At 40.3% G+C, this 24,041-nt stretch overlaps 1 protein-coding gene across 5 annotated transcripts in view; it reads left to right on the plus strand.

The window, feature by feature from the left end:
• STARD13 (StAR related lipid transfer domain containing 13) overlaps positions 1-22,745 on the plus strand; it is a 39,676-nt gene extending 16,931 nt beyond the window's left edge. For all 5 annotated transcript variants that reach the window (XM_010728935.3, XM_019612206.2, XM_019612204.2 and 2 more), the window contains 9 exons: positions 1,007-1,180; positions 3,202-3,361; positions 8,630-8,828; positions 10,909-11,116; positions 11,835-11,949; positions 12,716-12,937; positions 14,850-15,067; positions 19,458-19,634; positions 20,004-22,745. In XM_010728935.3, the coding sequence (XP_010727237.1) occupies positions 1,007-1,180; positions 3,202-3,361; positions 8,630-8,828; positions 10,909-11,116; positions 11,835-11,949; positions 12,716-12,937; positions 14,850-15,067; positions 19,458-19,634; positions 20,004-20,121 (1,591 nt within the window). In that variant the 3' untranslated portion in view covers positions 20,122-22,745. The remainder of the gene's footprint in view (positions 1-1,006; positions 1,181-3,201; positions 3,362-8,629; positions 8,829-10,908; positions 11,117-11,834; positions 11,950-12,715; positions 12,938-14,849; positions 15,068-19,457; positions 19,635-20,003) is intronic.
• The last annotated feature ends 1,296 nt before the right edge of the window (positions 22,746-24,041 follow it).

A 24,041-nucleotide genomic window follows, 5' to 3' on the forward strand; every position in this document is an offset into this window, starting at 1 on the left:
TTTAAAAATGTGTCCCTTTGTTCACAAAGAATATTTCCCTACCCTGCCCCAGTCTCTTGCATATCTGGTATACAATTAACCTGTTAATAAAAGATCAGGATAAGTTCTGCTGAGCCAAGGGAGCACGGCTCTGGGTAAAAGCTTTTGTGAATCCATACTGCTGTGGGTTTGTGTGTGCAGAAGCGAGCAAATACCTGTTACTTTCTGATCTGCAGTCAGTCTTGAATTCTCACAGAGAATTCTTCCATGCCATAATTTATTGCTGCCCATGGTTGCTCACCACTGTCACAAGCAAATGAACTTGGGTAAGCTGCTAAGTAAATAAGCTGTGTCAAAGATTGTAGGAATTGTGCCAGAACTCATGTGTAGCAAAACAAGAAACTGAAAAGAGGGTTTTTTGTTTTGTTTTGTTTTGTTTTGTTTTTCAATATATACAGTATTTAGAGAAAATACATTGGAATAAAGAGAAGATGTGAGTGTCTCAGAAGCTTGGTGGTTATCACTCTTCCCTAGGAGACTCAGCGTTCAATCCCTTTTCTGAAAGGTCCTCCAGTATTTAAAAATAGAGGTAGTTGGAGAACTTAATCTACAAATACCTCGGTGGTTAGACTGGTCTCCTGAGAGGTTAGGGACCAGGCATCAAATCCCATTTCTGAGTCAGGAAGAGAACATCTTAATCTGGAACTCCCACATACTGTTGAAGTGTGTAGGCTAATGGGCGTAAGAGGTCACACTCCTTCCTTTAGTACATGTATGAGACCCTCACCCTCTTGGGAATATAATGTAAAACAAAAAACAGCTTGAATATTTCCAAAATAAAAAGATCAAACATTGTTTTGTATGCCTCCAAGCTATATTTTCTTTCAGTTGACACAGCATGCATGGTAATGTGAGTATGTTTTTGCATGTTTTGTAAATTTCCTTATCTCACAGTATACTATCTTTTTCTGCCCAAATAAGAGTTCTCTTTTTCTATTGTTTTTTGTTTTTTGTTTTTTCCCTAAAGGCAATTACGATGGCATAGTTTCCAAATTTCTCATCGTCTGAGCCACTCCATCGCATCACTTCACATCAGTAATCAGTCAGCAGCCCAGCTGAATCTGCTGCAAAAATTCTCTCTACTTCGTCTTACAGCCATCATGGAAAAGTACTCCATGTCAAACAAACATGGCTGGACCTGGTGAGTATCATCACTATTTACAAAAGAGATATATTTAGAAGGAAATTGTTTTTTCTAATTCTATTATTGTGATAGTAAACTGAATTAATACAGTTGGGAGGTATAGTTGACAGTAATTGTAGCTTTTGAAACTGTCTCTTTTAATTTGTTGCTACCTAGTGACTCAGTGGCCAAGTCAGATCCTAGAGATCTGACTTCATTCCTGTGCTCTTAGCAGAGAAACAACCTCAGCTTCTCTAGCAATGCTTGTGTTCCAGAAAAATAAACAGGAGTAGGAGGAGAGTGATTGAAAGAGGAAGTGTTTACAATAAGTCTTCCCCAAAATTGATTTGTGATTCGAAAAGAAACATCTTGTGATAGTATTTCATGTGTTTGATATTGTTTTGTTTGTGCTTTAAAAGAACAGTTAGAACAGTTTGAAGAATTTTGAATACAAATAGAAAGACACACACTTTACCCTAGGTCTGGACTTGCATTAAAGTGAGTTTCTAGTTGTAACAGCTCTAACACCTACCTGGAGTTACTCGGACAGCGGAGTCAGGTTAAGATGGACAGGAATGGCCCTTTTGTATCCAACCAGCTACAGAAATCTACATACTGACCCTGATGGACCACATAGTCTAAGGTAGCCTGGAACAGAAATGAACATAGACAAGAGATTATAAGTATCTGAGAAATAATGAAAAGCATGCTTTTTCTCCTAGTATATGGATTCTGTGACAAAAAAATAATATGGCTTGACATTTACATTATGATTTCCACTTTCAAAAGACTTCACCAAAATTGCCATAAATTCTTCTGTGGGCTAAATAAGACAAGTTTGTGTTCAGAAGTGAAGAAACATAGATACAGTGGATTACATGTGAGAACCACCTCAAAAACATCAGTCACTCCAAAAAATTGTAAGTCTAATCTGAGCAAATCAGGTTGGCTGCCTCTGTGGTCAGTGGAAGAAGACAGGCAACCTCAAAGGCAACTCATTCCATCCAAACCAGAAGGTTTGGGTCAATCTCCAAAGGTGCCTCACTCCACATTGGTTGTAGAGGCAGTCAGGACTGCTAAGTCTTTCTGAAATCTGTTTTTTAGAGCTAAAATTCAGGATGAGCCCCCAGCTTCCAGTTCTCTTTTGGTGAAGCTCCCTTTGGCTAGCTGACAGCTTGTCTGTGCTGATTAGAATACAGCAAGTTCTAGATCTTGCTGTTTGTACTGAGGTTTCCTTTCCTCACAAATATTTCTTCAGTTTATATAATCTGTCTCTTAAGAATTTAGAAGCAGTGGGACCCTATAAATAGCTTATATCTATATGTTGTTTTCCTTCAATAGGTCATTTAATCTTAGTTTTATTTCCTTCTCACACGGAAAAGAAAATCTTCATCATATTCAGGTCATATTATTATTTTTTTTTTTTTCTTTTTAATTCCACTGTAGTCATGACTCTGACAGGGGGAATCCAGTTTCTTTCATTTTCACCATCAGTTACGGAAGAAAGCAAGCTTAACAGCTTCACTTAAGTAACTTGGCTAGAATCAACTGTATGACACGAGGGATGCATTAGACACGTAGGGATTTTCCACCATCGTTTATTACTGTAAATTATTTGACAATGGAAATACTAAGTTACGTAACTAATATTATAAAATATGGTTCAGTACACTAGAAATGAACTTCCTTTTCTTTTAGATACCCTCTCCACTATCCTGTGCTATTCCTTTGTGTCCTTAAAAGATATTTTAAATTATGTTGGTTTCAGCTGGATGACAACTGCACAGTAAATGTCTTTTGCTATAGCTGACTGTTACACTGTATCCTAGAGCCAGAGGCCAACTACCTATAAAAATTGTTAAGATGTCCATCGATTATGCAGATTGTAAAATGTCAATGTATTGGACGTTGAAAATTACTTGATTATCTTTATAAAATAGGAACTGGTCCCAGTTACCAGTTTTTGCTTGCAGTGTTACTCAGAAATGCTCTGTAAATATTCAAATATTTTGATGCACTCTGTTCACATCTATTTTCAGGTCTGTACCAAAGTTCATGAAGCGGATGAAAGTCCCTGACTACAAGGACAAGAACGTCTTTGGCGTGCCTCTGATAGTTCATGTCCAGAGAACAGGACAGCCTCTTCCCCAAAGCATTCAGCAAGCACTACATTACTTAAGGGGCAACTGTTTAGATCAGGTGAGAACTTTGCTACCAGGAATATGGTTGATTTTTCTATAAGAACACTCTAAGCAAACAGTGGTGAACCTTTTTGTACTTAATAGCAGAATTATTTGAAGAATCTTATATCTCATGTTGGGCCCAGATCTCTTCCATTGATTTGATACTTGGTACCAATACTGATCGTTTGTTATTTTGGAATTTGTATTCAATGAATTAGTTGAATTCTTGTAGATATAACAGTCCTGATGACTTGTATACAATGATCTGCCTCTAGGAATGATGTGAGATTTTCGTGTCAATTGAGTCAGTCCAGGAAAAAGCTCAGGAGTCCCATTTTCTACTCGTATTTGCACTGCGTATGCTTCATTTTTGCTTCATTTTTGCCACTAAGAGTTAAATGCATTAACCGTTTCACAAGATATGGTACAAAAAGTTTTATTTACTTAGCAAAGAAAGAAAAGTCCAAGAACAGAGAGCAAACTCAGCAAAATATTCCAACTATTCTGTTGACAAAGTCAGACATATCCAGATAGATTTGGGTCAGCACGGGTTCAATGCCAAAGCCATTATGGTACATTTCCTTTTATAGAGTTCTTAGCTGCAACAAGCCAATTGGGGGGCCTGTATGCTATAAGCATTTTGGATGTTTTCATTCCCTTTACTTACAGAGCAAGGACATAGTCATCATATTTTTATTGTTCTTCCACTAGGAATGATGAAGGTAGGGCTGAGAGAAACTCCTTGGCTCACTGAGTTCAGTTTTTTACTGTTGTTGGCATCATGTCATATAACCTCTTCTGTAGCTGCTCTTTGATAGTTTCAAGTTCAAAAGGAGCAACCACCATTTTAGTCTGCAGACTTTCCTGGCTCTGAGCAAACAGGGTGTGGGTGGAAGTGGTCAGTTCTGTTTCTGATCCTTATTCTGTCTGCTGTTCAATGTTTATAGAATCATAGAATCTTCACTGGAAAAGATCTTCAGGATCACTAAGTCCAACTATCAACCTGACCTACTGTATTCCATCACTAAACCATGTCCCTTAGTGCCATACCCACGCATCTCTTAAATACCTCCAGGTACTGAGACTCCACCACTTCCCAGGGCAGTCCTTTTCCAATGAAGAAAATCTTCCTCATATCCAGCCTAAACCTCCCCTGGCATAACTTGAGACTATTTCTTCACATCCTATTATTTGTCACCTCAGCAAAGAGACTGGCACTCTACTTGTTGCAGTCTCCTTTCAAGTAACTGTAGTAGTTGAAGAGAGCAATGAAGTCTTCCTTTAGCCTCCTCTTCTCCAATCTAGCCTAATCCTCTTTCCTCAGTCACTCCTCGTAAGTCTTGTCTTCTAGACTCTTCTGCAGCTTTGTTGCTCTTCTCTGCACACGCTTGAGCAAATGAATATCTCTCTTGTAGTGAGGGGCCCAAAACTGAACACAGTATTCAAGGTGCAGGCTTACCAGTGTTGCATACGAAGGGACAATCACTTTCCTTGTCCTGCTGACTATGCTATTTCTGATACAAGCCAGGATTGCATCAGCCTTGGACACCTGAGCACACTGCTGGCTCATTTTCACTCACCTGTTGACCAGCATTGCCTTGTCCGTTTCTGCTGGGTGACTTTCCAGCCACTGTTCTAAAAGCCTGTACCACTGTGTGGGGTTGTTATTACAGAAATGCGGGATCTGACACTTATCTTTGTTGAATGTCATGCAATTGGATTCAGCCTGTTGATCCAGTTTACCCATATCCCTCTGCCCATATCCCTCTGCAGAGCCTTATTGGCCTAAAGCACGTCAACAATCTCGCCTCACTTGGTGTTATCTGTAAAGTTACTGAGGGTGCACTCTATTCCTTCATCTAGATCACAGATAAAAATGTTAAATAAAACTGGCCCCAGTAGTGAGCCCAAGGGAGTGCCACTGCTGACTGTCTGCCTACTGAACTGAACTCCATTCACTAGGACTGTTTAAGCACTGGCCATCCAGCCAGTTCTTCACCCAGTGAACTGTACATCTGTCCAAGCCATGAACAGTCAGTTGTTCCAGGAAAATAATGTGGGAAACTTTACTAAGATCCAGGAAAACAACACCTACAGCCTTTCACTTATCTACTAAATGGGTCATCTCATCACAGGAGATCAAGTTAGTCAGGCAGGACCAGCCTTTCATAATCCCATGCTGGCTGCTTCTTATCACTCAGTTGTCCTATACGTGTCTTGTAATGTTACGTAACAGTCATCTTCCCCAGAACAGAAGTCTGAAAATTAAATGTCTAACTGTGAATCACATCTGTTTCCTTCTGCAGCTAGTGGGGAGACATAGGCAGAACTTCCTATCATTTCTTTCTGTTGGCTACAAAGAAACCGTGTACTGGTCAGACCTTGATACCTAACTCTTGTGTGTTGAAAGTGAAGTGAGATGAGATCTGTCTTAAAACATGAAGTGCGGGAGACAAGGGATGGGATGGATACCTTGTTGAAAATGCATTGGTAGAGGATGGAAGTGGAAGATTAATAGAGAAAAGTTAAAAAAATACATTGAGAAGCTAATATCCCTGGTTATCTCTGTGTTAAGCTGTTTTTGTGGACTGAGCTGGGAAACCCTGTGTAAGAAAAACAGTGAGGCAGCAAACCTAGAATCAGTGATGAGAGTGGAGGAGGAGATACTTGTCTAAGCATGAGGAAAGGAGATGGGGAGACAGGAATGGGTGAATCAGCCAAGTAATAGAGAAGTAGGAAGAAAAAGTAAAGACTGGAGAGTAAACAAGGAAGAAAGTAAAAGGGAGAGTAAAACCAAAGAGAAGAAAAAAGCTCTCAAGAGATTTGAGGCAGTCAAAAGGAGTGTCAGTGGGAAGTCTCAGACAAATATCTGTGCCAAGAGGGAGGGTTTGGTTGCTGGGAAGCATTAGAGCTACGTGAAGGGTCATTTCAGCTCAGCTTGAGTTTCCCCTCAGGGTGGAATTGGGAATAGAAAGTGAAGTACAAATCAGGACAATTTAAAATATCTTCCACCAAAAATCTTTCTGGGCCAAAAACCTTCAGGCAACTCAGTTTGTCTGCTTTAAAGCCATTCCCTTTGTTCCCATTTAATTCAAAATCTCTGAATGCCTGTCCAGAGGTCTAAGCAGCCTCCAGTCCTCCCAGCAGCTTGTGTGCCTGTTCTGTGCATTGCAGAATGCGGGCTCAAGTCCTGAATAGGCATCAGAGCTTCTGCACTTAGTGAAGTTGAGGTTGCTGTAAATCGTTGTAAGATCTGGCTGCTGACACTGAAATGCCTAAAGATGATACGAGGATCCTCACCGTTATTTGTAGAATATATTACTCAGTTTCAACTTGGGAAGTAGAAACTGCTATGCCTTTGTCAACTGCATCTTTATTTCTGTCATGCATCATATGGCTGCTTGCAGGGCAGATGATCCACAGCATGAGGATAATAAAGAGATTGGGCCAAACTAATTGCTGATAAATCACTGGATTTATAGTCTCTTTTTATATATAGAATGAGTCTATAATTTTGAAGAACAGAGATAAAATATCTCTTCGTATCAAGAGAAGAACTGGTTCTCTTTTGATTAATAATGAAATTTAAAAAAAAAGACTCAGATGAATATCATTAAATAAAAACAGAGGTCGAGAGTAGCAGAATGATCCAGCAGGAGATTGCACTGGTGAGATCTGATGTCTGACCTCTTGCATCAGACTTAGCTGGAAGATTTTAAAGCTTCTTTATACCAGCAAGAACGTTTTCCATCCAAAGCAGTGAACTGAGCTTTTGCTCTCGCATTTATCTACCACATACCCAAACTGTATTATTTGGATAGGATTAACGTATGTCCTTCTGCGTCTTCAGAACACATTTCTGTGAGGAAAAAGGATTTGAAAGGAAGAAGGGAAAGAGAAAACCAAATGAAAGGAGCCAGATGCTCTTTCTTGTATTTTTTGTTAAAACTAAGGAGAGCTTCACCTGTGAAGGGAGATACATTACACAGGATGTACAAAGGGCAAATTCTGCTTCTCTAATTCCAACATATAAATTTAGATCATGAGCGACACTGCATTCACAAATAAGAAGGCATACAGAGAAGCAGCTCACTGCCACTGTTTGCAGTCTGGCATAATAGTTCATCTCCATATAAACGAATACATCCCCTCTCAAAGCTGCACAGCGTGTGATTCATGTCATCTGTGCTATTAATGTACAAGCTAACAGAAGTCCTAAGTACCTTATGATTGAAGTGTTCCAGAGAGGCAGTTCAGGATGAGCATGTACCCAGGTTACCTCTGTGCTGGCAGAAGTGAGAGGATTAAGGATGAGGGGCATACTTCCTTGCCTTTACACTTTTTACTTAGTGGAATACAGTGTAGAAAACTGAAGAGTGAGACAGCAGACACAGAAAAGCTGACATCCAAGCCATAAATGTGCTTTTTTTTATAGATCTTTCTCAATAGTTCACCTTTTCCCCTGCAAAAATGAAGGCAAAACAGTGCTTACACTTCCCAAATGAAAGCATGGAAACTCGGGAATAAATAATGTGGTTCAGGCTCAGGAATTCGCCCCAGGGGAATTCCACTTGTGAGAACTTCTGCAGAAGGGCAGCACCGCTGTGAAGGCACTTGCAGGCTTCATTTTAAGAATTACCACTTCCTCTAGAACAGAGAGCAAACAAGATAAAAATGTATCTTAGTGACACTGCACAAAATAATCCCTCTGCAGCCTCCACTTTCAGACTGGGGTTTTCAGTGGAATTTGGGGGAAGCAGAGAGCAGGAAGGGGAAAAAATAGATTTGGTCTTGATTTGAAAGCTCAACCAGGATGTACTAATCTGTTGCCACAGCATTTATTACTTAGCTGAGCATAATATTTTCTTGTTAGTCTTCAAAATATATACTCAAATAAAGATGAGGAACAAGATTCTCAGCTGGAGTAAATCAGCAGACAGTTTCCAAAGCCAAGCAAGCCGCGCTGATTTATATCAGCTAAGCATCTTGCTTATACTCTTCAAGCAACAACGTAACCACATGCACTCTGAGTGCTCCATCTACCATCTGATACAGATCTGCGGTGTGATTAACTCTTACAGTCCCATCACTAGAGACTGCAGTTGTGTACAAGACCATAGGCAAGTCACAGCTGTGGCATCTACACGAGTTCCTCTTGTTCTCACCTGGTGTAAAGTAAGCAAACATAGCTTTTGTTGTAGTCAAAACCTCCCGTAAAAGGAAATTTTAAAAATATTTTAAGTAACTTTGTTTTTTTGTCCCATTCCACGTGGTACCTTCTTAGGTGGGTCTGTTTCGAAAATCTGGAGTGAAGTCTCGAATCCAGGCCCTGCGTCAGATGAATGAGAGCTCCCCACAAAACGTCAACTATGAAGACCAGTCAGCATATGATGTAGCAGATATGGTAAAGCAATTTTTCCGTGACTTGCCAGAACCCCTCCTCACAAGTAAGCTGGGAGAGACTTTTCTACACATCTACCAATGTAAGTAGCGTTATATTTATTACTGTATACAGCTCAAAGTTATTGTAAGTTATGTAATATAAATTTTAAGTAATTTTGATGTGTTAACGCTGAATGGAATTCTTTCTGCTCACCTCTGAGGTGCATAGAAGAACATCTCTGCTCTCAAAATACTCAGCTGAGAGATTTTTAGAACTGCCTAAAGGTTTCATTGGCAAAATACTGGGAGCATGCAAATCTTAAGAAGCTTTGAATGTATTCACCTTGCAGTCAGGAAGACACCAGAAAGAAAGACTGGCCATGAACATTAAAAATGTAAAAGACTTTCCTTTGTGCCATATTTCTTTAAACTGTGAGCCCATTTCGTGCACGTTTTAAATAGAAGGAGTCTTTTGAGCACGGAGAAGCATTATGCCTATGAGAATGCATGCCTGTGCAGTCTGTTCCTTGCTGTGACTTGATTATTTGTAAAGCTTTTATGTGAAGATCTCACAAAGAAATAAAAAAGCCAAGGATTTCTTGCTTTCATTTCAGCATGAGGATGTCTGCCTACGTGCACATCAGTGAGCTTGTTCATAAAAGAAACAGGAATTACTGGTGCTCATGAAATGACAATCACAATTGCTTCCATTGGTGAAATGACCAAGGAGAATACGAAAAGGATGTGTTCTACATGTCCTTGGAAACAGATTGCTTTTAAAGTGTTGGTCAATGAAAATTGGAGTGTCCTATCTTGGCATAGGAGAGATTGCAAAGAAACAACACAGAAATATGGCAGATCTCAATACCATCAGTGTTATTAAGTCTGTAGCCAGAAAGAATCCCATCTCCACATTAGGATTCACAGCAGCCAAAAGGCTGAACAGTGAAACAGTGCTACCAGCCAACAGAAGATGCAGTTGAAGGGGGCACAGGCTGACTCTGCACTGATCTGCAGTGAGAAATCTGAATAACTGTATACATTTGTGAGAGTAAAAAGAAGGCTTGGAAAGATATTTTTGTATTACAGAAGTATTTTGAAGGAATTCAGGAAGTCTTGATTATACATCTGTTTAGAATGAGGTGAGAACAGGAAAAGATGGGCTTTTGTTGACACCAGAAAACAATGATTGGATTAAAACAAGTATCAGTGTTTTTTTTCCACTTGACCAACAACAGATATGTTTTTCTGTTTTAGATGGTACTGACAGAATCCCTTTCACAGAAAGAAAAATGTTCAAAATTGCTGGGATACCAATTGGATTTCATAATGTCTGCAATTAAATAAATTTGTAGCTGGGACGTTTTCTTCCCATTCATCCTGTTTAACAAATTATTTCTGTGAGGTTAAAAAGGATTTTTCCTCTCTTAGTTTACTGGCAAGGGATTTCTGGTTCTCTGGGAGTTACTGAAGATCTTTTTCAGATATCCAGGATGTTTTTCATGTACCCAAAATGGTTTGATTTGCTATAGCACAGAGGAGTGGGGATGAGATTAGCGTTGCAGTCTATGTGGCTTAGCACTGATGGAACTTTCTCCATTTCCCTAAAGCCCTTCATTGCCTAATGTTTACAAACCTATGAGATGAGAGGCAGAGGCTCTTCTGACTTCCCAGAAAGACCTGGCCTTGGTGCTTCTTGAAAATCAGAGACATTGCACTGTGTTCAGTTTATCATTCGTGTCTGAAAGCTTTTAAAATAAAGTGCTTGTGCAAGATTAACAGGCAGAGCTTAAAAGCTGGCTGTACCCTGTACAATAAATCTACTCTTGTTGTTATTTTTCAATTGTATAGAGCATATGTAACATGGAGAGGAAGGCTCCAAATCCAAACTGAGAAAACGTACAATAGTTTTAGACATGAATCTGAGATGCTGTTTAAGCATATCCATTACTTCTTCCATTAAATTGTGCTACAGTTTAGGATACTTTAGTATTTTTCAGAAGCTCCCCTAGGAGCTTTGAACTGTCTTCCCCAGGGACAAAAGTAACCTGAAAAATACCAACTGAGTACTCCTTCCATAAACTTCAAATGAAATTCAGACTCTTTCTCAGGAAATGGCCTTTCCAGCCATTTCTTTGATCTTACAGTTAACCCCACTGAACATCACTTGCTTTGCTGCAGATGTCCCCAAGGAACAGCGGCTGCAGGCTGTGCAGGCAGCCATCATGCTGATGTCAGATGAGAACCGGGAGGTTTTGCAGACGTTGCTGTGCTTCCTGAGCGACGTCACCTCTGTGGAGGAGAATCAGATGACTCCTATGAACATAGCTGTTTGTCTGGCCCCTTCCCTCTTCCATCTCAATATAGTGAAGAAAGAAAGTTCTCCAAGGTAAGTTTCTTCTTAACACTTTAAATAAGCCTGTCCTTGACACAAAAAAGCAATACAGGATGAAATTTTCCAAAATGTCTGCTCTCTATGACACGTTACACAGGGCATGGCTTCTGCAAGAGGGGAAAGCAGACACTGCATAGCCAGAAGCACTCTTGCACATGCACTGAAGGTATTTTTGTAAGCCCAGCAAGGTGCTTTTGTCTGCATAGTTTGAGTATGGCAGACCAGGAAATGTTGATCTCATTTGTATCACTGAGTTTATTTCAGACCATGTTAAGAACATGTATAATACGATGAGTGTAGATTAAGCAGGACATTGAGCTGCTAAACATAAGTAGTCCCAACTTGATGTCCCTTCTGACATTTTTTCCTGTCTGATTTAGAATACACTGAGATTTATGGCTGTGTACATGTGTAACATTTTCTGAGCAAGAACTTTAAGCAGTAGCGTTGTGCCTGCTGGAAATCCCTTCCAAAATATATAATGCCTAATGCAGGACATACATAGTCTTTTCTGCTTTATCTTTGCTGCAGTAATGCTTTAGGTACATTTTTCCTTTAAAAAAGGCCCAGTGGTCTGTTTATCACAGTCTTTGTGATAAACAAAAGTTAAAGATAGACTTTTTGCTCTGGTGTTAGGAACATCCTGCCACTGTTTGCTTTTGTATTGAAAAGATGCAGCTCTTTTTACCTGAGATACTGAATTCAATTACAGAGTAATACAGAAAAAATATGCAACAGGGAAGCCAGATCAGAAGGATCTCAGTGAAAACCTGGCAGCTACTCAGGGACTTGCTCACATGATAATGGAATGCAACAAACTTTTTGAGGTGAGTGAGAGACTCAAACGGCATTATTCATGGACACATAATGCAGCATCCTTTGAAGTATTTATGTTTATGCTTGCGTTCTCTATCTCGCATTAGCACAGAGATTGATGGTGCCTCACTTATTTGTAAACTTGCTCCATCTGAAATTTATCTATCTCATTTCTTTATGACTGTTCCCTTCTAGCATTTGAAGATGCTGCTATTAAAAATGCAGAGTAATTATTCTACGTCAGTTTTCAACTCAAAGATTAGTAAATCTTAGTTTAATTAAAAACAAAATATGCTGTTTTAACATTTTATTTTATTATAAAGCTTTTAGTGCATGAAATAAAACTAATCCATCTCAAAAAGAAGAGCTGATACATTTTCTTTGTTTGTGTCATGCAATAACATTAAAGTCACACAGGGAGATGTAGTCTTTCCTGAAGCTGCTTTTACTGAAGGAGTAGGAGAGGTAACACTTGTCACTCCTTTCCCTGGAAGCACAAAGCAACATTTCTGGGGACGGGGGGGTAATCCAATTGTATTGTCATAGAGTCAATCTGTCTAACATGATTTTGCATGAGTAATGCTATTCTGACCCATTGACTGTTTCATTATATTGCCTTGATTTCTCAGTAAGACAAAAATAGCTATCCATTTTACTGACTGTAGGCTCATTGCAATTGGACACTAAGTGGTCTGTCAGCCTCGAAAGCACTGCCTTAAAGAAAAGATCTCAGCAGGAGATTTTCCCTGTGTGATTTCTCCCACTTCTGTGATGCAGGTCCCACATGAGATGGTCACTCAGTCCCGAAACTCCTACATTGATGCAGAAGTGCATTCTCCCACCCTGGATGAGCTTGGGAAACAAGTGGATGAGGAAGGAGGGAACTACCAGATGTACCTTGAAAGTCTCATGCAAAATCTCCACAAAGAAGCAAAAGAGAAATTCAAAGGTTGGGTCACATGCTCCAGTATGGAGAATACAGAACTCGCCTACAAAAAGGTAATTAGGAGAGAAGTGGAAGAAAAGATAAACAACCAAAAGTGAAATACAGCCTAGCTATGGGACTCAGTGACTTGCATAACTAAACATATATCTTTCCATTTGCTGAGGCGGTGATAGTCCTGGGCTGCTGGAATTATAAAAACAGATTGGAGGCCCACACACCAGAATGCCTGATGTGGGAAGGTGGAGGCTAGGGTTGACTCTGGCACTGTAGGGAAAGTAGTTACATCAGTACAAGAGAGACCTGGACATACAGGAGAGTCTGGTGGAGGGCCAGGATGACAAAGGGACTGGAGCACCTCTCCTCCTAGGAGAGTCTGAGAGCTGAGACTGCTCAGCTTGAAGAAGAGGAGGCTCAGGGGGATCAGTATTCTTAAATCTCTGAAGGGAGAGTGCCAAGAGGCGAGAGCCAGGCTCTGCTCAGTGGTGCCCAGTGCCAGGACAAGAGGCCTTGGGCACTAGCTGGAGTAGAGAATGTTCCCTCTTAACATGAGGCAGGTGGCACAGGCCGCCCAAAGACTGTGAGATCTCCTCCTTGGAGATCCTCCAAAGTGGACTGGACATTGCTTTGGGCACCCTGCTTTGGGTGCCCTGCTGGAGCAGGGATTGGACCAGGTGACCTCCAGAGGTCCCTTCAAGCCTCAACCATTCTGTGATACTGTGAAGGGCACTGGAAGGAGTGTGCGGTCTAGTTGGTGAGGGGACAGGAGGCAGCATGTTACATGCAATCCCTTTGTTAGCACTGAGAAATCACAATTATTTTTATAGTCAGCTTCTCTGTGTGACACCTCTGGGGAGGTACTGTGGGAAGTTTAAGAGTGAGGAGAGTGCAGAGATGAGAGTAGGAGACGGGAGTGGGGGATACTGCGGAATGGGACATGGATATGTCTAGTGTCAGGGGCATGGGGAACTGAAGAGAGGACTAGAAGAAATCCAAGGTGGGAGGAGACTGGAAGACTGAGATCTATAGGGAAGAGGAGTTAGAAGAACATGAAGTAATTTAAGATGGGAAAGGTGGGAGCTGGGATTCTGGGAACACAATTCTGGGTCTGTGGGAGATGCTGGGGGTTTCTGGAGCACTGGAATTTGTATGTGAGGATGCCAGGATTGGAAGGGGTAGGAAGACAAGTCTTGCAAGATCCAGTTGACTCGTTTGCTGCCTGAAATACAACAGCCCTAAAGCCACACAGAAATGCTGTGTATGAAGAATTCAGGTTATTCATATTGCACATATCCCAGCACTTTCTGCTCCCTTATTGCTTGAGGTGTATTGAAGGTGTAACAGTATCCATGAGTTACAAAGTCCTGGCAAGTAGCTTGTTTTCCTTCTTTGGGAGGTGCTTTTCCAATATTCTCTTGCAGCTATTTTCAGGAGGAAACACCTGTGTATCTGACACAGAAGTGAATCAACTTATTTTCTGCTCCTTCCTTCATTTTCTGTTCTTCTGCTCGGTGAGCTGACCCTCAGTTCTGGCTACTGCATCAGGTTGCCCAGGGTGGTAGCTTTGTTTCAGAGCAGCGTTTCAGTCTGTGTTTTCATCTGTTGTCACTTTTACACATCCACATTCTTCACTGCACCTACGTTGCTTGAGGTTAAAATAGTGTCTGTGACACCAGACATAATCGAGCAGTTCCACTGGTATGAGAACTGGCCTGGATATATATTGGTGTGAAAGCAGAAGTACTAAATCACTTTGGTTTTCCATCCAGGACTGGTATGCACACGTTTTTACATGCGAAGAGCAGCAGTAGCAATAGTAGTGATGATTAAGGGAAAATTTGCATGCTCTCAAACTTCACCTTAAGCTCAAGTCAGATAACCATACCAAGATTTTGTCCTCAGTTATTGTATGCTGAGTATTTGCATATATTTGCATGGAGTTTTATGCTCTTTACTGCTTTCGTCCAGGTTGGGGATGGGAACCCTCTAAGGCTTTGGAAAGCCTCAGTGGAAGTTGAAGCCCCACCATCAGTTGTTCTGAACCGAGTGCTGAGAGAACGTCACCTTTGGGATGAAGACTTCTTGCAGTGGAAGGTTGTTGAGAGCCTGGACAAGCAGACAGAAGTTTACCAGTATGTTCTGAACAGCATGGCTCCTCATCCCGTCCGAGATTTTGTTGTTCTAAGGTAAGCTAAAGGCAATTCTCTGATATCCTTGCTGTCTGCAATGCAGATAAGCAAAATCTGTTCTTATCTCACCTCAGTCTTAGCATCTGTAAATTGTGCTTTGAGAACTCCACTTCTGGGCAGCAGCATTTATTTCTTAAACTGAATTAAAATTACACACCTAAAGCACGCTGACCTTTTCTCTGATGTAATTTGAGCAGCACATACTCCTGAGGCCATAAATATCATTTATTCCTTAGAACAGATGTCTGATAATAGCTGCTGTTCTTTTAGCTTTGTTTGTTGTCAAAACAGTGCAAACAGAACCCAATTGTTTTTTACATTGCTTTTGCTGTCCTCTAGGGAGTGTTTCGTGTTTAAGAGCTAAATGTTTAGTGAAGAAGATAGCAATGCTTTTAAGCTGAGGGTCTTATACAGCCTCTATATAAGTTGTTATTTTAGATTTGAGGTTGAAGTGTGTAGACCAAGAAACGCAGAAACGCTAACCCATAAAAATTATAGTGTGGGAATGAACAGAGACAGCAGATTTGTGCTCTGACTGTTTTCAGGGGATGAGATCTGTCAAAGAAACGTATAGCTGTATATCGGTATTCCAAATTCAGCCTCAGTTCTACCACAGTCTACGTGCCCATATGGAACAAACAAAAATATATTCCTGCCTTTGAAATCCCTACCCTTTTCCTGCTAGGAGCTATTGTGGAGCTGCTGACATATTTCACTTGCAGGGTCAGTCCTGCAGTTACTTATTTCAGGATGATTTTGTGTGTTCCCATTCTCGGTCATTGCTTTCTTTGACTAAAATGATGTGCCAGACAAATACTAAGCAGTTTTGAGAATGAAAATAGTCCAGTGAGTCAGAACTGTATTAGAGGGAACAAAGATTGACAGAAAAGAATGAGCCCAATAAAATATAATTTTAATAGTATATCTCTTTTATGAACTTCATTATTCTGTTGGAGAACTATAACAAGTAGATATTGTTGGAATGGAGGAAGAATTACTGGAACTCTTAGAGGAAGATTTTTGAAATATTTTCTGTAAGACTTCATAATATGAAAACAAGTCCTCCCGTTACTCTATTTCCTTTGCCTTCCCGCAGAATATTGGGCTAAACTAATTTATTTTATAATTGATTTTCTTATATATTATCATTTTATACAAGTGATAAATTTGACCCTCTGCTTAGCACCCAGAAGAGCTTCTGGGAGCGGCCAGGAGGTTTTGATAACCGTAATTCTGTCCTCTTATTTGCCACTTAATTCATTATTAGGTTTCATGGTGTTTTATGTTCTTTAAAGACCTGCTGTGCAGTCACATCAGTTAAAGCAAAATCTTGCCATCAAATCCTCCTTCGTTTCACTATCCCAGGCAGAATGACCCCTAAGGACTGAAATATATATCATAAAACTGAATCCTAGTGGGCTTTTGAGGTCTAGAAACAGCCGTCAGGCAGATCTGTCACTTTCTGTTGTTTATCTCTTTTGATTTATATCAAGTCTAGAGCAAGGTTAGCCAGAGATATCGCAGTCAATTTGATACATTATGATTGGTGGGAAGTGAACAGTGAAATTGTAATTCACCTCTGGGGACATGAATAAATATATTTTAACAGACTGCTGTTTTCCCCTTTCCAGTCAAACTGGTGGCTGTAAAAGGATAAACCTCGTTGTACTTTGCTTCTTAATTTGGCAGTTGTAATAAGGTTGATTAGGCTACTTTGAGACACTTTTCAGCTGCCCTGAACTTACATCAGTTTTTGTTCAAGATTGCTCAAGTGTTTAGCACTAGTTAAATCTTACTGCATGTCTGTGAGTTAGGTGTCATATCTATTTTCATTCTTGCAGGTATTTAGAGAAGTATGGTAACCAGCCTAAATCCATATAACCAAGAATAGCAATTGTAAGTCTTCTGCAAAGTCAGATATACATAGTTTTCTACTTCAGAAATGACACAACTAAGTGTCACACAATTACCAAAATGATGTGGTCACAGCTGAGCACTGTGCAGGTGGTGGCTCAGCATCTCGCAGGAGAGACCTCTTCATGTGTTGCATCTCCTAAGAATAATTCATCATTTTTATTGATGTACATACACAGGCAAAGCTTTGTGAAATGAGTATTTTTCTGTATTTTCCTGAATAGCAGCTCAATTTCATGTCAAAAATACAGAATGTTAAAATATCTGTTGTCCAGATTTCATCAGTCCCTGAAAGCTGCTCACCTGCTCAAGCATGCAGCTTCCCACGGTAGCTTAATCCCTATCTGAGACAATCCGTGGCAAGGTGATGCGCATAATGCAATGCAGTGGAAATTTCTTATTTCCACAGCATAGGAAAAGAATACAGACTATCCTGTGGGATTCCAGGCAGACAAGAAAGACGTGAGATACCAGGAAATGTAGAGAATGCCAACAGAACAAGAAAAAAATGTTAAGTATTAAACTCTGGATCTCCTGAACCTGTGAAAAGCATCTGCAGCCTGTCAGAGAGGATAGAAATTTGGGAGATGGAAAAGTTGAAACAAGTGACGGTGCTCAAAACAAAAATATGTCATAACAGGCCAGCCTGAAATTTGGTAATAAAGAAAATAATATCTGTAATTGGCTGACAAATGCGGTGACGTGTTCATGAAACTTGACAGTTATTATTTCTTCCTGAGTAAAATTTGCTCAATAGTTTTGTAACAGTGGTGAAAGAAAATGCCCCTTTCTTCCTATAAGGAAAGAGAACATAGAGCGTAGAACCTATTGAAAGAAGAATTAGAAAAACACTGTTTTCAGGGACTGCAGAAGCATGTTGGTTCTTCTGTATAGCACTGGTAAAAAGAAACTTCTCATGGAAGTGTCTCTTTCTGAAGTGACAGAAGGACTGAAGCAAATGGACAACACCTTTGTGCCTGGGTGATACATCCCTCTGGGTTGGTTCAGATGTTTGTTTGACAGCAAACTGAAGTCTGCCAAAGGAAAGGAAGCCTCAAATTCATTATCATTCCTAAGAGAGTTAACGTGAAGTTTCAACCTTTGGCTATTGCAAGAAATTAATCATTAAAGACTGTATTTTGACATTGCCACTTGCAGTGTGCGATGGCAAATTATAATCATGTAATTACCACCAGCCACGTGAGGAGTCTTTTCCTCAGCTGCTGTGCATCAGTGGATATTAGCAGTAGAACACCCTGATAAAACATGCTGCATTTATACATAGCATCTCCAAGATTGTTGTACATTCATATCATTGATTGAATAATTGCATTACTGAAAGGACACTGGTTTTTTTTTCAATCAGATGCCCTCAAATTGTGTTCTGGGAGTTGCAGGAGCCAGTGAGAATTTCTGATGTGCTGCACTGTATTTGCTACTCTGTAATAGTCTGCATGGGTGCAGTGCAACATTTCAGCCTTTGCTGGATGACTGATGCTCACTTTAAGGCCTTTCCAAAGCTTATGAAAACGAGCTGATTCCTACTCCAGTGGTTATAATGTCAGTGGGGTAGTGCTGTATCCCATCCATTACTGTGCTGCACACCATCTGACTTCTCACACCTGCAGTAATTCAACTTGTTTAGAGTCAGATGTATGGGCAAAGAGATAGCCTGTCTGTCTGCAAATGTCTGTGTCATGTCTCTAATATATGATGGTTACAAAACCCTGTGGAGGGAAGCAAACTTTTTTCCACCTGGACCAGCAGCAGCATCAGCTGTTCCACCTCATGGTCTGATTCCCAGCTTGGTGGGGACAGCAGAACCAGGTGGACATTGATTTTCAAGAAAACAATGCAGATAGCATTGATTGCAAGATCTGTCCCTGGCTCATTCAGAAGGTGAGCATTCAGGGGGTTGATTAGCCTCATTCTATGCGAAAATATCCTAATCTCCTAGCAGTTTATAGCAAAATTATGGCACTCACCATTAAAATTAATACATTTTTGTAGGAGATCTAATGACTGAGCTTGATAAAATTTCTGTATCCTGTTTTGAGCAACAATCCCAATGGACTTATAACACAAAACCCCTTCAGGAATTCACAAGACATAACAGGCAACAATTACATAGACAAAGTCAGTTAATGTGCGTGTGAGAAGTGGTTGGTTTCCTACTCCCTTGGTTTCTCATGGACATCTTGTACAGGTTTTGTGGCTACATGTGCTCTGCCAGTTGCCTGCCTCACTCTTGTCCAGTCTATCCGTGTTCTTGTGCCAGCACTGTATTTCAGCTTAAATACATCTGTTCTCCCACTCTTGTATTTTTCCCTGCATGTATTTCTAGGCAATATTCTGTCATCAGCCTTACAAGGATATGGCCTTACAAAGATTAGCAAAAAAAAGCCTTGTAACTTCTCTTCTGTGTCTCCGAAATAGTTACTGAAGTGATTCAATCTTAAATATGTTGCTGCAGGACGTGGAGGACAGATTTGCCAAGGGGAACATGCATGCTGGTTGCCATCTCTGTGGAGCACGAAGAGGCTCCTCTTATGGGAGCTGTGCGAGCCATCGTGATGGACTCTCAGTATCTGATAGAGCCATGTGGCTCAGGAAAAGCCAGGCTGACCCATATCTGCAGAATCGACCTAAAGTAAGTATCCTGTCTGCAAAATGCAGATGTTCATTCAGTGAGGCAAAATTCTCCAGCTCAGAGGGGAGGTGTTGGGAACAGATGGCATAGATAACATAGCTTTGCTGTTTTGTAGTCCTCTTGTGGACTTTTCTATCCACCACACTCATTTGTATGTTCAGCATATTCTGTTGTAATGATGTGATCATAGAACTAAATCTGGTTGTTTGATAACTGCAAGGAAGCACTGCTTACAGTCACAAGTACTCAGAGTCCCCAACAACACCATGGGTAGCAGAAAGTAGAGGCCATGGCAAGACCCTTCCTGTGGAGAACAGTTCTTGTGCATTTGGGCTTCTCAGTAACTACATCTTTTTTTTGTTTCTGCAGAGGACATTCCCCAGAGTGGTATAACAAAGGCTTTGGACATCTGTGCGCAGCAGAAGTTGCCAGGATCAGAAACTCATTTCAGCCTCTGATTGCTGAAGGACCAGAAACAAAAATCTGAGGAAGTGTTTGTGGAAATGTGTACGTGTAAATCAGGGTATGGCAGAGAACAGGAAGACAGAAAGCAGAGATCATTTTTAGGTTACAGAAGTCTGACCAGACCCAGGTCTGTACAAAGGTGAAAAAGGAATTTTATAGGATAGTTCTTTTATTCTGGAGACTTTGCCTCCCATGTCCTTTCTGCATTAATTTCAATTGCTAAAGTAAAATTTTCTTCAAAGACCTTTTATCTTTATTGTTTTAAAATCATACTATTGCCATGACTTGTGTGTTACATAACTCTGGTATTTAAAGGCTTCTAAGAAGCATATTTTAATTGTAAATAAATTATGTACAGTATGTATATATTTATCTATATTATATCTATATATATGTATATGTATAAATTAATTATTTTGTATATAACTCAGTGCTTTCTAGAAGTCTCTTGCATCAGTTGGACCTTGAATCCGTCACTTGTTTCTTAATGTGTCACTGCTACATAAGCTGTGTTTGCTGTTATCACAGGGGTGCCAAGCATAACCCATGTGATAACAGAAACGTTTGTTCTCGGGTTTGTTTTGTGTTTGTGTGCTATGAGAAGGTACCTAGAAATAGATGTAGAAGAATTAAGAGAATTAAGGAAGAGGGAATTTGTAGGTTAAAAAATAATGAGCAGATCCATTTTGACAGATACAGTGCATGGAGTGTAACTGAGACATTTTGAAGGCCATTTATATTCAGCTACAGAAAGTTTTGACTGTCAGTACAAGGAGATGTTGGAAACTTAGCTATTGCCTTAATTAACGGTCTGTCTGTCACTAGAGAACCTCACTATGTCAGTGTTCAGTGTAACTGCTCATTCTTAGCAAGTACAAGATAACACTTTGTGTACTGAGGTATCTGAAATCAGACTGGTAAGTTAGTAAGCTGTAAATCTTTTGTTTAGCATTTCATCTAGGCTGTGAAGAAGTGTTTGTGTTGTTCTTTCCTTCATCCATAGAGGTAGCTCATTATTCAGAAGCTCCAAAGCAGATTTTCTACATCCAATGGACACAAAGATGTACGGATGAACACCATGCCTTTTAGTACTCTTCCTATAAAAATAAGTAAACTTTTTGAAGCTTTTAAACACATCTCAGAGATGTAAAAGATTAAATGCAGACTATGCTTGGGAAGATTGCTTTTATAGTAACAGCAAGCATTTTTGTATTATATTGCACTGATCTGCATGGTCCTGCCTCTATAGGCATTGGTGGGAGCAGGATCAGCCCCTGACTATGAGGAGTAGGAGCCATGTACACCTATTATATCGTTTCATTTTCAGGGACCTATTATTTGCTAATGGATGAATGCTTTAAAAGTCGTAATAATTATTTGTTAATGTTACCATTGAGACAGGGTTCTCTTCTGTTTTTAACTAACCTAAGACCAAAAATGATATTACATCTCTGATTCAGTCAGAATGTACAAGCCTGTTAATATTGTTCTTCATTAATCTCATTTGTTCACCTTGTGTTTATTTATTGCTGCATAAACCAGTTGAGACATTCATAGCCAGTTTTAGCTATCCCTTGTCAGCTGCTGCTCTCTTTGTCTCACCCATGTTCTGTTGAGCTCCTTGGAGCTTGGTTGCCTATAAGCTCATATGTTGAGTTTGTTGCCAGCGATCACAGAATTATAGAATAATTTGGGTTGGTTTAAGATCATCTAGTTCCAACCTGGGAGACAGGGACACCTGTCTCTAGACCAGGTTGCCCAAAGCCCCATCCAGCCTGGCCTTGAATGCTTCCAGGGAGGGATCATCCACAACCTTGCTGGGCAACCTGTTCCAGTGTCTCATCAGCCTCACCATAAATAATTTCTTCCTAATATCAAGTTGCAACAAAGCTTGCAGCATGCAAATATTGGGAGTTTTTAAGTATGAAGAGATGAGTGAGAGCATATGCACCCTATGTGCTCTCCATGAGATCCTTGTTCTCCCCAAGTGAAAGGCCCCAGGCAGGCATGGAAACCACCCAGTACCCACATCCAGCCTTTTCCCTGCTGCCATTGGGTGGGACTGCGATCCCAAGGAGCAGCACCTCCTCCCACCAATGCCTGTAGCCATGGCAGCAGATTTCATACTAGCTGTTTTCCAAAACAGGAGCAATTAAAGTGCTTCTGCTACATTAGTTTGCATAAATGGATACAATTGTGCTGCAGTACCAATGGACACAGATTCTCTGACACTGGGAACAGCAACTGTCTGACACTAAATTCTGAAGGAATTGAAGGGAAAACCTGGACAGTGGTTTTATCCTATCTGAGAACTCGTCATTCTGCTGGAAGGGGCCTTGTGCCACTGCCACCATTAATAAGGTGAGCTTGTCTTCCTACCGTTGCAGAAGCTGTCATATGCTCCCAGCATCTCTAAGCCATGTATCAATAAAATGCATTTTTGTTAAAAGGCACATTATGCCATGTCTACCATTCAGCTACCACAGTACTATTGTTACGTTGCCATTGAGAATACATTATGATGATTATGTTTGAAATGTTATATTCATATCAATACCTCATATTTTTACCTCATCTGTTGGTATCACTCATTTAGTTGTAAATAAATCATTGCAGAATTGAATAAATTTGCATACATTAAAGAATGACGTTTGTTTGATGTGTTCATTTCATTAGTTGGCTCAGGACAAAATATGTAGCCATTGCTTTCTTTATTACAACCTGCTGTGCACTAAGCTTTTCTGATACAGGACCTCAATAACTACTTTGAGCTCAAAATGATATTGTTGTCTACCACGTTTCTTCTGTATTATAAGGATACCAGAACTTCATGACAAAGATGAAAGATACGAGGATAAGATATGAGGAAAGTATTTTCCAAAGAAGCCAGAAAGTTGGATGGCTGACTTGAGAAAGGTAAACTCAGGTCTCCAACATACTTATGCCCCTGATTCCAATGAATTATGAATTCAACCATGTTTCTGCACCTACATACTTTTCAATAAGTTGTGTGATCTGTGAGAGTGTCATTGCAGATGAGATGCTGAACGTTGGATTCACATTCTCAGATGCTGGCTGTCTCAAATCCACCATTGCCAAACAGAAAAATGGTGCAACAACAGGATAGTGATTCCCGAGGTTTGTCCTACACATATCTACAGGTGGAATTTATTTCCCTCTGAAAGGACCTCTATCTCTCCAACTGTATTTAATTATCAAAAGAGAAGGAATCTCAGCAAACTGGGTGCTGAACAGGGAGTCAGCTATGAGAGATCATCTCGGAGGGAATAAATCTTTATGTCCCACCATTTACAGAAAGCTAAGTATTACCATTTGTACTAAAAGAAAGCACTTTTCTCCAATTCTTTGCCATAATAAAGGATAGCAGCTGTGTATGTTCATCTTTTCTTGCAAAAAATTTGCAACATGTGATGTGTTCTCAGTTCCTTTCTTTTCTCCACTCACCAGCAGTGATGTCAGAACAAACAGGCCATTATAACTCTTATGACACAAATTCTTCAGCTCCTGGTATGTGCAGCCTTTATGATGTTGAATTCTTGGGCATCATCCTCCTTGTAACTTCTTGCAGAAGTCACAACCAACGCATCCTTCTGTCTAATGAATTTGCTTTGCAGAATTAGTGTCAATCTTGGATGATCTTGGCATGCCTAAGAGATGTTGCTCTTTGGGTACTTGTTAGATGAGAGCATAGGCTGGACATACCAAAATGACTGTGGGATGAAAATGTTGAAAGACCTGCACAAAAGACTGCTGCAGCCTGCAAATCAAGTAGGAGAGGATGAAAAATGATACTGTCAATAGTGACACAGCAGAGGCAGGGAGCGATCTTGCAAGCAGCACTTGTAGAGCATGGTCCATTCACTCTCTGGGGATTCAGCTTGGCCATGTTATGCTGGCCTTACAAGATGTGCAACAGCCACA

The sequence above is a fragment of the Meleagris gallopavo genome, chromosome 1 (assembly GCF_000146605.3).
Source record: "Meleagris gallopavo isolate NT-WF06-2002-E0010 breed Aviagen turkey brand Nicholas breeding stock chromosome 1, Turkey_5.1, whole genome shotgun sequence".
NCBI classification, from domain to species: domain Eukaryota; kingdom Metazoa; phylum Chordata; class Aves; order Galliformes; family Phasianidae; genus Meleagris; species Meleagris gallopavo.